The sequence below is a fragment of the Hyperoodon ampullatus genome (assembly GCF_949752795.1).
Source record: "Hyperoodon ampullatus genome assembly, chromosome: 6".
NCBI lineage: Eukaryota > Metazoa > Chordata > Mammalia > Artiodactyla > Ziphiidae > Hyperoodon > Hyperoodon ampullatus.
Window position 1 is genome coordinate 56732779 of NC_136919.1, and position 15086 is coordinate 56747864.

Consider the following 15086-nt stretch of genomic DNA (forward strand, 5'->3'; position numbering starts at 1 on the left):
TCTTGGTTACCATGGAGCCATTACATTACAAATAAAGCACAAAGATTTTAGGCACTTGCACGGATCTCAACATCTGTTCCAAATGTACACTCTTCAAGTGAAGAGTCACAGTGTTTGGACACATCTGAGACACACAACATAGCCTTAATCCCACACATTGATTTGTTAGTATACCCTAGCATGCTATTTGTCTTGGCAACTTGTGATTTCAAAAACTAACAGAAGATGACTTATGAGGAAACTTTTCCTTTTGTATATAGTTTGGAACGTCTGGTCTCAAAAAAGCAGAGACTTCTGGTTTCTGGAGAACAAACTGAAATATCCCAAGGGAATATCTTAATTCTTACTGGAGCTCAGACAGGTAACCAGGAGAAAGGATCTTATTATGCCAGTGACCTACATCTTAGAATAATTAAAGTTTAGAACCTTTACAGCTTCAAATTTAGATTTTGACATTTTGGACTCTTTATGGAGTCCAAATGAATAGGAATGAATAGGAAAATCCTATGAATAGGAAAATCCTATGATGCTTAAACACAAGACTGCTGAAAACAAAAAGAGGGAGCTAGGGAAGAGAGGATACAGGTAGATCTTATTTCCTCCCTTTTGTACTATTCTGTTTTCTTGTCAAGGCAGGAGCAATGACAAAGTCTGACTGAGAAGAAACTGGGCCAAACTGAAAAAGGCAGTCTGGGTCTGGAAGGCTGGGCTGATTCTTTATCCCGCTCCTTGAACATCAGCAAGTCTGCCCACTGATTTGCGGAGAAACGCGAGAGTAGTTCTTCAGTGCCCATTTCCTCTTCCCTATTCTTTACTGCTGTCCACATCTGCTAGCTGGCCCAGGAATGTAATGTCCTTCAACCCATGAAGACCTGCTCCTTTACACGTAACTCCCAACTTCCCAATTCCAGAGTCTTATTAATATGAGGCAGGGGTGTTTCTTTTATCTGATTCCAGCAATCTATATTAAGCATGAATGAGGCTTAATACTTGGTAGGAGTTTTCATCTGAAATTGGGTGCTGATGAGCCTGATGCAGTAGAAAGAGCATTGGACCTGGGCTTTCTAGGACCTTGGTTCCAGGTGTAGTAGCTCTGCCACTTATTAGATGTGTTTTCTTCATTTAAAACTAGAAAATAATGCCTCTTCACAGTATTGTTGCAAGGGTTAAATAAGATAATACAAGTGAAACTCTAGTCACTTATATAGTCTGACAACTAGTAATAAGTGTTAGAAGAATGTCAGCATCTTATTGGTAGGTAGTATGAGAAAGCCAAGGTGGGCGGGAAGGAGATAGAAGCTGGCTTCTCACGTAAATTTTCTACGCTTCTGCTTCCTCCAAACTCATTTCCCTCCAGCTCAGCCTCTAAAGAAGTAATAGAGATGAAATACTTGGTGATGTAGTTAAGTACTACCTGAGAGCTCGCCTTCCCTTCCTCCTTTTCTGTAAGCATCTCGGCACCCTACGGAGTTCAGCAAAAGAAAGAGCTGTGACCTGTAAACAGTGTGAATCACACAGTGAACCACAAATATCGGGAACCTGGAATCATAAATCCATATATTTGGAAAATAAAATTAGTAGAGCTATTTTTAAGTGGTAGGTATGCTTGGTGACAACATGAAGGTATTGTACATGCCACACAGGAATACTAAAAGTTCCATGACACTGCTGTGGCATGATAAGCACGAAGGTATATTATTCCAGTGGCACACATTTTCTCCCCAGTAATCCCATATACGTATACATCAGTATGTTTGTATGATTGGCTAAAGACAGCCCTGATTAATGGCTGCATGAAGGAACAATAATTAGCAATCAGAGCAAATTAAATTCCTGGCTGATTCTAAGCCCCTGAGTAAAATGCAACCCTTGAGGATGCTGTCACATTCCTTCATTTACTTAGCATTAGGCCACCAGTCACCCTGATTAAGACAGGGGTTTGTACTTATTAAAAAAAAGATTGATGTTTGGAGGAGATATTTGCCATTTTTTGCTTGCCTAGCATCCTATCACCTTTCTTCTGGGGGAACCCAGTTCAGGTGGATGGACATGTGACCCCGGCCTGGTCAAGTAGAACCCTCCCCACCCCACCCAAGGACTCACATGACTCAAGCTGAATCAGTCCACCCCATGTTGCTTCCGCCATACCTATGAGCAAAGACACCTTCCTCTCCTTATTTTGAATTGGGTAACTTTCACTTGCATTCAAGAGACTCAAGCATAAAAAAATTATAGCCACCACTTACAAGTCTGATTTAGCAATGTTTAACACCATGCTTATTATTTAAACGCTTATAGCAGTTCCAAGAGAGTGTTTTAGCAATAAGAGTAAGAAAACATGTCTAACTTACTGAGTCAATGAATATCCTCTGGAGACTTCATGGGAAACAGATCAGATTCCACTGTCACTGCTACAGTTTGGTTTTGCTAGCAAAACCTTCCCCATGCCTTAAAACAAAAGTCACATGCACAAAATTCACAGGATTATTTTACTAGAATTTAGTGGGGAGGAGATGATATAATTAGATTTTCACAAAAAATCTTTAGATTGAACTCTAGCCAAATAAAAGAAAATCCAAGTTCTTGTTTCAGTCTCAAATGGCCTGGGTACTGAAGCAGTGGCCCCTGTCCTGGCATGCACGGTTCAAGCTGTCGGTTGTGTGGCCACCCTTTCATGACCTTCAGCTCTCTGCATCGTCTCAGTAAGCCCAGACATGAATTCTGAAAAATTCCTTCTGTCTTTATGGTTTTCCTCATCCAGCTGAGAATGCTGCTGGCTACTGCAAAACTGTTCACCAACCATACGCTCTGGTCCATACAGCTTTCTTCGTAAACTCTGGGAGAACTCTCAAGGACAGCAGGGTGGCTAAGGGGACAAAAAATAAAGTGCACTGTTGCATTTGGTGGAGTTGCATTTGAAAAAGTTATTTAGATCAAAAAGGTGTCAGTAGAAATTGGCTTGTTCTCACTCAGCTAATCTTTAAGAATTCCTATCAAGCCTTAGACAGAATTTTAATGGAAGAAAACGATTAATAAAGGTTGAGGAAAGGTTTTTTTTTTTAAGTTACTTTGAAACCAGTTAGTGGGAAATTCTGCATAATTAAAACAAAAACTGACTTCTGGGATGCTGGCAATGCTCTTTTTCTTCATCTGGGTGCTGATTACATAGGTATGTTCCCTTTGTAAAAATCTACTTGTGCACTTTTCTACATGAATATCACTTTTCCACTAAAAAATTTTTTTTTTTTTTTTTTTTTTTTTTTTTTTTTTTTGCAGTACGCGGGCCTCTCACTGTTGTAGCCTCTCCCATTGCGGAGCACAGGCTCCGGACGCGCAGGCTCAGCAGCCATGGCTCACGGGCCTAGCTGCTCTGCAGCATGTGGGATCTTCCCGGTCCAGGGCACGAACCCGTGTCCCCTGCATCGGCAGGCGGACTCTCAACCACTGTGCCGCCAGGGAAGCCCCCACTAAAAAAGTTTAATTGAAAGGTAAACAGGGCTTCCCTGGTGGCACAGTGATTAAGAATCCCCCTGCCAACGCAGGGGACACAGGTTCAAGCTCTGGTCCGGGAAGATCCCACATGCCGTGGAGCAACTAAGCCCGTGCGCCACAACTCCTGAGCCCGCGCACCTAGAGCCCCCATGCTTCCGTAACAAGAAAAGCCACCGCAGTGAGAAGCCCGCACAGCTCAACGAAGAGTAGCCCCCGCTCACCGCAAGTAGAGAAAACCCACGCAGCAACGAAGACCCAATGCAGCCAAAAATAAATAAATTTATTTTTTAAAAAAAAGGTAAACAAAGACAAGAAACCTGATCCTGTAATGAAGTTAGGTTCATGGGCTCACTGGAGCAAGTATGACTGTACTAAACTATATTTGAACACACACCTTAGCTGTCATGGGTCCCTCAGAGATCGATTTAAAGTAGGGAAATTACGTGTAACCCCTCTAGGTAACTTATTACATATCTTATTTTGGAATACTAATGTAAATATATTGAGATTAAAAAAATATATAATAGTGTGAGGGAATGAGGGTAAGCCAGAGCTACATAATAATTGTGTGTGACTCTAGTAAGCCCTTGAATACACGATCAAGTGAGCATGTACTTCTTTGACCCAAATAACTATTTTCCTCATCGGTATCAATTGTTATCTTCATGACCTAAGACAGTATATGTTGGGAACAACCAATGGAATTATAGACCCATGGCCATTAAAAATTTGTCCAAACTCCTCAAGGAAAATAAATTGAGGAAATCCTAGCAGCAAGTCTCTAGGGAATGGTCAAGTGAAAATATGTCAGACCACTGCCCTGATCCTCAGTGAAGTTCTGTGGTTGATCAGAATCACCATCCTACACAGGCCCTCCCACCTACTTTGGAGGTAGGGAGAAGGACAAGAACCAACACATTAGATAATTCTCGCTTGTTAGGCAATCAATAGATTATACCATACTTAAAGCAAAATATGGTCAATTATCACAAGAGTAGGCCAGCAGGCAACTTTCCCAAGGTAAGACTTTTCAGTGCAGTAGCTTACAGCATGTCAGGGGCATCAACAGCTGCCACTAGTAGGATCCAGACCCCCAAGTCTCAAGATGTGGATGACAGTACAAGCTGTCTTGGACCACAGAGCCAATGCCCAGAAGACTTTTCAGATTTGAGTAAAAACATCTACATAATTTTCACAGAAAGATCATCTATATTTGTGGATCCCACAGTCATAGTTTAACAGTCAATAGAGATGTATAAAAAACATGAAAATCGCCTAAATGCCTGGAAGCATGGGAAATGTCCAATTCCCTTGGCAAAATACTATGCAGCCATTAAAAATACTTTTGAAGCCAGTGTAAGAACGGGTTAAAATGCTTTTAAAATAATTTTAAAGTACAAAAGGCAGTATTCAAAGTGTGTATGTACATTTTTCAATTGGCTATGATTATAAAAACGTTAATACTCATATACAGAGGGAGCAAAAACTTAGGAAAAACAATCAAAATTGTCATTGGGCAGTGGGATTCTGGATTCTTTGCTTATTTTTACTTTTCTGAATTTTCTAAATTTTAAGTCATATTTTACGATTATAATAAAACATTTAAAAACCATTTAAATAAAAAATCTAAAGGCAATGCAACTTTTTTTAACCACTTTCTAATTCAAGAATGCCACACTGGTGACAGCTTCATATTACTTCTCTAAACTGAACCAAGACAAGCCCTTTCAGGAGCCAACATATGCTAGGATGCTGTTCTGCAGCACAGACAACACTGGATGGGCATAAAGCACGGAAGTGATACCTTTTAAAAGATCCCTGGACTTTGCTGAGAGGCCTTCTTTAGGGCTTTCCATGATGCTGAATAGCCAGTCAATGAACTAGAGTGAAAATGAAGAATGGTATCAGTGAAAACAATCTCACTATCAGTAAGACATCATTCAAACCCTTGGGCCTGCACATATGAGTATCAGGGCAGTAGTCCCTGGACAATACCTGCCTGGGCTGGGAGAGTGGAGCAGAGACGGGACCAGGCACAAGAGATGGGAAAGTTGGAAATGGCTCTCATTTAGTTAAATGACCTAGCGAAGTCAAACCTCCTTCCTTTGCTGATTACCCTGGGACTTGCTGTAGCTTTTAAGAGTGGGGTAGGCATGGGCCCAGAGGGCCTCCTGTGTGCCATGAACATTCCGTCTCATCACTCTGAGAGGCCCCAGAGAGGCTAAGAACCTTGCCCAAGTCCACTCCCAGTGAATGGCAGAGTCAAGATCTGAACCCATGTGCACCTGGCTTCAAAGCCTCACACTCCTTCTTCACATCATGCTGCCTGCCACCTGGTTCCGTGTGTATCAGGCCTAGACTCCTAGGTGGGGTGGTAAATGGGGAAACACATCAGATGTAAGCCCCTGTTCCTAAAATATGTTTCTGTGGCTAAGAACAATTTGTGCCCAAATGGATATGAAGCAAAGTTGATGCAAGAGAAAAGGCATAAAACAATTTACTAGGTAGACCCAAGCATATTAGCTGCAAATAAATCCTGCAGATGAGGTAGAAACTCATAGTACTCACGAGTTTGACTGATCTCCCAGGTGCAGCCAAAATTGTTTTTGAATTAGATACCGGATAATTTCGTTGACTAAATGTTGCCAATCTCGACTCATTGAAAAACACATACACTAGTTGTAGGTACTAGGATTTTTAACTTTGGACTAGAAAAAGAAAATATTCCTAATTCCCTGCTTTAATTAAAATTTCCTTTATTTTCTTTTCCTCAATTTTGCTTTATCATATCCTACTGGTAAGTAAATAAATCAGGTACTACAAATACATAATAGATGCAGGATGTCTATACTGTAGTCCAAAATGAACAGGGTGTCCCAGGCCAGAAATAAGGGGATAGAATACCACATTTAAATTTATTTTCATTTAAAATGAAAAAGAAAACACAAAATTTGGGATAATACTACTAATGCTTATCAGGTTTAAGAAAACAAAGGCATTTTAATTGAGATGCTTAGTGAAGTTCATGGCTAAACTGTGGGTCCACAGCTCAGAAATATTTTTAAAGATTAATCTTCAGATTTTAAGATTAAGCCACACAAAGTTGGCTTTAAGCTTTCAACCTCGTAAAAATCCAGTTTTGATTAAATGGGATTCAAAAATATCTTTCAGTCAACAATTCAAGACAGGTCAGAGCTACGTAATGAGAAATAAAGGATGTACCATATTTTCATATGCTCTTCACGACAGCTAGTAGCCTGGGGAAACTCAGTATTAAAAACCAAAAGGTACTTCCTATAGTTTGGGTTTTCCTGAGGGCAAAGGTGATGAAATTAGGCCTTTACAAATCTCCCCATGGTATCTCGCACAGGCCAGAAGCACCTGGAACACACCTATCGCATGGAATGAGCTGTGGGGAACCTTAAATATGGTAAAAGATGGATACTCCAGATTCGCATCTCCCTGGAGGATTTCCTGGACCCATCCCCAGACACTGTTGATCACCCCTCTCCCTTGCCCATCACCACTGTATCCTTATCATACCATCTTGCAACCTTAAACTTGCTTTCCTGTCTGTCCTCACTCTGAAATTCTGAGCTCTCAGAGATTTATTCATCCTTTTATCCCCCAGGATCAAGAACACATGTGTCTTCAATAAATGAAGGCAAGTATAAGCTTTTCTTTCCACTTCACCCCTAACTGTAAGCAAGTTGTTGCTGTTGTCACTGTTGTTTTTAGTCAGCGGTTACCCTGAGCCTGGGCTAGCCTCAATCTCTGAGGCTCTGCATCTGACTGAGATTCGAGGCTGACTAGGAAAGCCTGTAGTGTGACTCAGGTTTCACTTAACTCCCACCTCAATTCTACAGCAGAAACTGCTGAAGAGAAAATGGCCGCCTGCCCTGACAAGCAGGTAGCTGCCAACCTCACCTTCTGGGTCTGTTCCTTCCATGGCTCTTTCTGCAGCAGAAGAGGCATGCTACTGGGAAGGAGAGTGACAGCCTCCTGCACAGTGACCCTGTGCAAGGGACTCCTGCCAAGGAACCTTGATGCTGGCCCAGCTGGACCGTTTTCCTGATGCCATGGCAACCAACTGGCACTGAGGCCAAGGAGCAGAGGGGCAGCGTGGTCTGCCCATGCAACCACTGCTGTTGCAAATATCAGCAACAAGAAATCCAAAGCCTACAGTAGGAATAGGAACAAGGTCAGGTCACATGCTTTAACAATGCAAAGTAACACATGTTCACATACACAGCCCCCATCATGAGGCGATGTTATCTTCCCCGTCACTCAGACCTTACGCCTGCCCCACCCCTACCCCAGAAGAGGGACTGGACCGAATAGCAAACTATTTCCATGCTTAATGAAGAGACATTTTGGGGTTTCAGAAGGTTTGAAGGATCCTCTTTTGTGAGGACAGAAGGCCCAATAGTTTCATTATTAGCGTTCTAACATTTCAAGAGAAACATAATTTATTTAACACCTAATCATACTGAGATCCAAACATTCCTCTGTTTTGGTGTTTTCAAAGAGATTTAAAAATTAATTAAGAGAGATACAGACAGGGATATTTAGGTTTATTATTATGTGGCCAAAACTGATTTTCAAAAATATGTATAGTGTATTCTGTTTTTAAACAGAAACAACAAATGACTCTCCACATGCATTAAAAAAAATGTTTAGAATCCATGCATTTAGATTTTATAGACTAATCTAGACACTTGTAGAAATGGTGGTAACAAGGGCTACCTCTCAGTTACTGTACTACTGTGATTTAAATTATTCTTCTGTTTATCTGTATTTTCTAAGTTTCAAAAGATTTTGTAAGAAAGCAGAGAAGGTTAATACAAACTGGAAATCAGAAGAAAAAGAGGAAAGATTATGCTAACTCAAAAAAAAAAAAAGTTTAAAAGTACCCCTCAAACTCTTAAAATGCCTAATCTCACTAATGAAAATTTCAGAAAGACACACAGCTCTGCAGAAGAGCTGGGCAGAATATCAAACAACATCCCAGGTTATGCATATTTTGCTCACACAGCAAACAGGAGACCCATGAAACATGGCTATGGAAAAATACTAAAAAAAAAATGCACACTGGGCAGCTGAGTCAAGAAAATGAGGAGAGTAGGAAAGTGCTGTCCTTCATTTTTTAATCTTTTTTTGTTTTACTCACCCAGTACTAGTGGTGGTTAACCTTTTTTGGGTCATAGGTCATTTTGCAGGTGGGGTGAAAATTTCCCTCCAATATGTGCATGTTAAGTATTGGCACAAACACAGATTACTTGCATACACTTCAGGAACCCCTTCAAACCAGGTGTTTGAAGCCATGCTCTGGGCCAGTGTGGAGGCCAGAGCCCTGTACCCCAGTCTTTGTGGGGTCCAGCCCAAGTACACAGGATCCCAGTTTCCCCCTCCAGCTAGAATCCTTTGTGTACTGCCTGTCAAGGAATGCGTTCTGTTGAAAATATTTTTCAAAGGGCAGCCATGGGCATCTCCTAAAGCCTGGTAAGAACATCCATTTCCTTGTGACATCAGATAATTGCCATCCTTGTTTCCCAAAAATAAAAGGAAGGAAGGAAAGAAAGCTGCAAGCAGCAACGTGTTCCTCTTTTGGGAGAGTAAATATCCTCTATATTTTAAGGAAGCCACAAATGACTCCTCTACATTTTACCTCATTAAGAGCCACGTTCTGAACAGACGCTGACTGGTAAGCAACATTTCTGATATAACCCATCAGTTCCAAGAGCCACTCCATTCTCTTCAACACGCCTGAAACAAAAGGATATTTCTTACCAGACCATGGTTTTCCTTTGCAATGTAAAACAGATCAGCGATTACCATCATAATTAAAGCAGAACACCCGCCAAGGACTCTGTGCGACAGTTTCAAGTCCTTTTATGGTACCTGAGACTTATGCTCACCCGTGAGAGAGTTTTTGATACTATTCACATCAGATGACCATATTTTGGTCTTTATTTTTAAAAGCTAATTTATTCTTCAAATCTGTGATAAAATGGTGAAATGCATTTATTGGAGTTGCTCAACATGAAACACACTAGGAGAAACTGGGCATGCCAACTAGTTAGTAGTGTTAAATCTTTGATAACTAGTTGTTTTTATAGTCCTCCCTTGCTTAAATATTCCCAATTTATGCAAAAATCATAAAGAATACCTATCCTAAAGACATTAAAAAAAACAACAAAACCCAGCTATTACAGGCTAACTGGAGAACAAACATCAACATAAATATTAATTTTTCCTTTAAAAAAATGAGGATTTTCAGCACAGCAGAGACTACATGGAAACGTCTTAAAATTTAGTGCATGAGAGGAAAATGGGAACTAAATTTGAAGGCCAGCTAGTTAGGACCAAAGGCAATATCAAATTTGTTTCCTTCATGTATCTTCATGCTTAATAGGGAATACCTGCTAGTTTTCTGCCTGATAAATACACTTTTGAGTTAGAGTAAAAAATCTCATTCCTCATCACAGGTTCACTTTTCACTGGGCTGGCGCTTCTGTGGACATGAGACAACTCTCTCAGTTGCCAAAGAGGATGATGAATCAAAATTTCCTACACAGTCTTGCAAAGAGTATTACAATTGTATTTGTCAGTTTTCTCTCAAAGCCTTCAAGATACAAGAGATGGGGATGATGGGTCACAAGGGCTTCCCAGCCACGTCTGATCTGCTGAAGCCAGATGCCTTCAGGACCTGAATGTAGACTTGAGAAATTATAAGCATATGACCAAAGGCATGGAGGAGAAATGAGGGAGCTCCCTCTTTAGATGATTATTAAAGTATAAATGTCTAAAATGGTCTAAAAGTTGCACCATTCATTAGCAGAGCTTCAGGCCTGCAGCTTCTGGCTTGAGGATGTAGTAAGGGTGTCCATATTTTATTCTTCTCACCCCTGAGAAGTTCTTCTATAGAATAACTAATTTGTTGTTGCTGCTTTCTTTTTCTCTTTGTAAAATGACCACCCAAAAGCCGTTTTCATGAAAACATCAGGGAGAATCAAACAGCATCCCTCTGCTTGAGAAAGAAAGCGGGCAGAATCAACCTGATAAACTTGTTTATGTCTCTGAGGGCCTGGAGGGCCAAAGACAAGATAAAAGTCACCAGTAGAATTCATTCCCACCTCCAAAGAGTTGATGTGAGCTGTAACTGCTCGTTTCTATCCAAGGTGATACTCATTTGGGGTTACAAGGCCTCGCCTGTGTCAAGAAGCACTAAACTAGTTAAGTTGAGGAAACAATTACAACCTAAAAGATGGTAGGTACATCTTTCTGTTCCTGATGTTCGCCTCCAGCTGGCCTTACCGGTGTTGGCGTGGCTCACAATCCGTGCCTGGTATAAGCTGTGCAGTATCATCCAGGCCAGTGTGTCTTTTTCATGGTGCCGAACAGCAACACTGAGCACATCAGTCAAGCCCATCAAGGGGAATCGTCCTTGAGAGACCAAGTATAGTCTGACAAAGGCAGCCTTTTCTAGGCTGTTCTGCAAAAAAGCAAATTGTTCAGTTACTATTAAATTAACTGAAATTGTTATAGGACCTCAGGGCAAGGGCAAAAGACAAGGGGTGAGTTTGAAGTTGATTACCATTCCAAATGCTAAAACTGTTCGTTTCCTGCACTGTGTGACCTATCTGCCTGCGTGCTATATTAAAATGTACCTACAGACAGATGGTTGTAATGTCACCTCCTGTTTTCTCATACAAACCATAAATGATTTCAGGGGTTAACTGGTGAGGATATTTAGGAAAGATACACAAATAATGATAACTAACAAATACAGTACTTATTATGTGCCAGGCACCATTCTAAGCACTTAACCTGTGTTAATTTGGCACTTCACAAAGGGTGGTACACAGACCTATGGGGCACCCCAAGACCCTTTTAGAGGGTCTGTGAGGTCAAGCTATATTCATAATAAGACCCCAAACTGTAGTAATGTTCATTGTATTTTTCACTGACACTTGCAATTTTTTAAAAAGCTAGCTTCATTTAAAATATCCTTTAAACAATAAAAATTACTAGTTTTGTTAAACCTCTGCCCTTGAGTACATCTTTGTAATATTCTGCATGACCAAATGGGAAGTATGCATAAAAGACTTGTGCTGCATCCCCAAGTGTGATGGTCATCTCAAGGAGAAAGTTGTGAGAGTGAGCTGTGAGCTGAAATAGCCACTCTACTCATGGAACGCCATTTAGTTGAAAAGAATAATTGATGGACAAACTATGGTTATGAAAACTGAGTATTTGATTATTTTTTAAAAGTGAAGGAAGTAAGACTGTCACTTCAAGGAAAATACTTGACAGTATTTATTGCCAATGATAAAATGTGAGCTTTTAAGTGAAAATTAGATTTTTGGAAAATCTGTATCTGCTACTATGACTTTAGTAGCAGATACGTAAAAGACTTCCGATGAAGTTGCTGGTGATACTGACAAATGTGATGTTTTGATATTTTATAATGAAATGTACCAACATTTGGAAGATTTTCAAAATTTAGTGACAGTATTTTCCAAATGACCAATATATCTTACAAATCTTGCAATAATATCTTACAAAATCATGCATTGGTAAAAGACCCAGAGTGCAAATGACCAATGGATTTTAATGTAACAGAGTATGTGAAGTTCACTGATATGGTTTCAGATTCCACATTTCAACTAACCTATAAGAAACCAACGCTTGCTGAGTTTTGGTACAGTATCAACGAAAGACATCCCCAATTATCAGAAAAGACTGTTAACACACTCTTCCCCATTCCACCTATGTATCTGTGTGAGGCTGGATTTTCTTCACATACTTCACCCAAACAACATCACAACAGATTGAATGAAGCAGCAGCTGTGAGAATCCAGCTGTCTTCTGTTAAGCCAGACAATAAAGAGACTTACAAAAATGTAAAACAATGCCACTTTCTCACTAGTTTTTTGGAAAATAGTTTTGTCTTACATATGTTAAGATGCAATGGGTTTATTATTATTACTTTTAAGTAAATATTTTAAATTTTTTCTAGTTTTAATTTCTAACATGGTAAATATTGACAGATATAACCCACATAAACAAAAGCTCTTTGGCATCCTCATTTAAGACACTAACATAGTCCCGAGACCAAAAAGTTTGAGGACCACTGAATTACGCATTTAATTCTAACACTGAGCAATAGATTACTGTTACCATCCCTCCGTTACAGATGAGGAGACTGAAGCACAGAAGTTAGGCAACTTTCTTACTGCCACAGAGAGTAAGAGCTGAAACCCAAGGAGTCTGAGCTCTTCACCTGTACCTTCTTCTTACCTGTGTTCTTTCTAGAAATGAATAGAAAACATAGGGCTCAGCGGAACACATTAACTCTTTTGGGGACACCAGAACAGGACTTAGAATGTTCTAGTGACAATCTTCTGAATGGCATTTTAGAAACCCAAGTGAATAACACAGCAACTTTTAGCTCTAGGTACCCCAAAGTAAATTATATTAATTACTTCGAACAATGTAACATGAATATAACAAGTTGTAATAAATTACATGAACGTAATAATTATGATAATAAGTTATTACTGAGTACTTGCCTTGGGTCAGGCACTTTCCCAACAACTTAACATGGATTAAGCCATTTAACTCTCACAGAACAGCCCTAATAGGTAGGTGCTATTATCTCCCTTTTATAGATCAGGAAACCAAGGCAGAGAGAGGTTATGACACTTCACCAATGTCACGTTGCTAGTAAATGAGAGACTGGCTTTCATACTGGGGCAGTGAGGCTCCAGAGTCCACTCTCTCAAGCATTTCCTTATACTGCTTATCCTTGCTTAAAACAAACTAATCTCCAAAAGGCCGATATTCCAAATATTCTAACAGTGCTTCTCAAACCTTAGGATGAACCACAATCACCGGGAGGGACTGTTAAAACACACACCACTGGGCCTCCCTCCAGGGCTTCTGATTGAGTAGGTTCGGAGTGAGACTCCAGAATTTTCATTTCTCATCACTTGCCAGGCTGATGTTGTGGGTCCGTCGGCCACAGTTTGAGCATCACAGCTATACAATGCAGAGGATTCAAGGATTCAACTTAACAGGCCAACCTGCCATATAGTGAAATAAATGATAAGATGACCACCCACGATGTGAGGGCTCACTGTCCTCTAGACCTTTGGTATTACCTGGTATGCAGGGATGCCATTTGAATAAGTAGGTCCCATTGGGATGTACTTACTCTAAAAAAATTTTCATTTTTTATCTGCAATTCAAATTTAACAAGGTATCTTGTATTATATTCTAAATCTGGCAACTTTACTCTTATGCTGCTTTTTGCTTATTTATCCTTTGATTCGGTATGGGTCTGAGAGGTACTTGTTAATTATCTTGTGTCAGTGATAATAGTGTTTGTTTTTCAATCAGCCACCTTTCTTCATTCCAAAAGGATAAGTATCAGGTGAAGAAAAATAAATGTGCCTACCACGCACCAGAAAGTTCTTTGGTCAGAATATTTCCATTCTTGTGGATTTTGTATTGAAGATGTCCTGTACTTATTTTTGCTCATCAGTAACACTAAAATGTTCTTGACAAAGTGGGATTAATTAGGTTAAAAAGTTATTCATTCATCTATCCATTTATATACTACTACATATCCAACCATACTAGGCTGGACATGAGACCCCACAGTGAAAAAGATAGTTTCCTGAAATTAGCCAGTAACAAATATGAAGCAAAGCTAGCTTCAGCCAAAAGGATACTATAATCATCTCAATTGTAATGTCCACTTCAATAATAAAAAAACACATAGATATGTTATTACCTCAGTAATCTGGGCAACCCGATTGGCTTCATCGTCTGTCATTTCCGAGAGGCATTTTGCTACACTGATATACAGCTCTAGATCGTTTCTCTGGTAAAGAAAAATCCAAAGCATGTCAAAATACAGTGTAAAATAACACGTATATTCTCAATGTTTTGACAAAATCATTAGATTTGCTTATCTCCACGAACAGCAGCTGATGAGATTTTAATCTTAACCAAGCCAAAACTCGTGGCCAATTTTTATCATTTAAAAAAATCTTTCCTGTTATTGCATGTATTTCGTTTGACTGTACTTTTTTCTCCTTATCAGAACCCATCATTCCAAATGGATTTTTAACTTCTTTGTACAACTACGTTTCAGAAGTCTATTGGGGGAGAGGCAAGGCTAGTATTAAGTCACTTGATGTAAATAGTGGGTCGGACAATACGCCCAAGGACTCCCCAGGTGTAAAGTATAAGGGTTTCTTTTTTTTTTTTTTTAAGTTTATTTATTTATGGCTCCGTTGGGTCTTTCTTGCTGTGCCAGGGCTTTCTCTAGTTGCAGCGAGTGGGAGCTACTCTTCGTTGCAGTGGCTTCTCTTGTTGCGGAGCATGGGCTCTAGGTGTGTGGGCTTCAGTAGTTGTGGCTCACGGGCTCCAGAGTGCAGGCTCAGTGGTTGTGGCATAAGGGCTTAGTTGCTCCATGGCATGTGGGATCTTCCCGGACCAGGGCTCGAACCCATGTCCCCTGCATTGGCAGGCGGATTCTTAACCACTGCGCCACCAGGGAAGCCCAACTGTGAGGATTTCTG

At 40.1% G+C, this 15086-nt stretch overlaps 1 protein-coding gene across 3 annotated transcripts in view; it reads right to left on the reverse strand.

Moving 5' to 3' along the window:
• Nucleotides 1-2483: 2483 nt before the first annotated feature.
• Nucleotides 2484-15086, reverse strand: part of FOCAD (focadhesin) — a gene marked incomplete at its 5' end in the record, with an annotated part of 286040 nt that continues 273437 nt past the window's right edge. For all 3 annotated transcript variants that reach the window (XM_079706945.1, XM_079706946.1, XM_079706947.1), the window contains 6 exons: nucleotides 2484-2866; nucleotides 5297-5372; nucleotides 7420-7671; nucleotides 9161-9258; nucleotides 10810-10987; nucleotides 14294-14383. In XM_079706945.1, coding sequence (XP_079563071.1) covers nucleotides 2793-2866; nucleotides 5297-5372; nucleotides 7420-7671; nucleotides 9161-9258; nucleotides 10810-10987; nucleotides 14294-14383 — 768 coding nt within the window. In that variant the 3' untranslated portion in view covers nucleotides 2484-2792. The remainder of the gene's footprint in view (nucleotides 2867-5296; nucleotides 5373-7419; nucleotides 7672-9160; nucleotides 9259-10809; nucleotides 10988-14293; nucleotides 14384-15086) is intronic.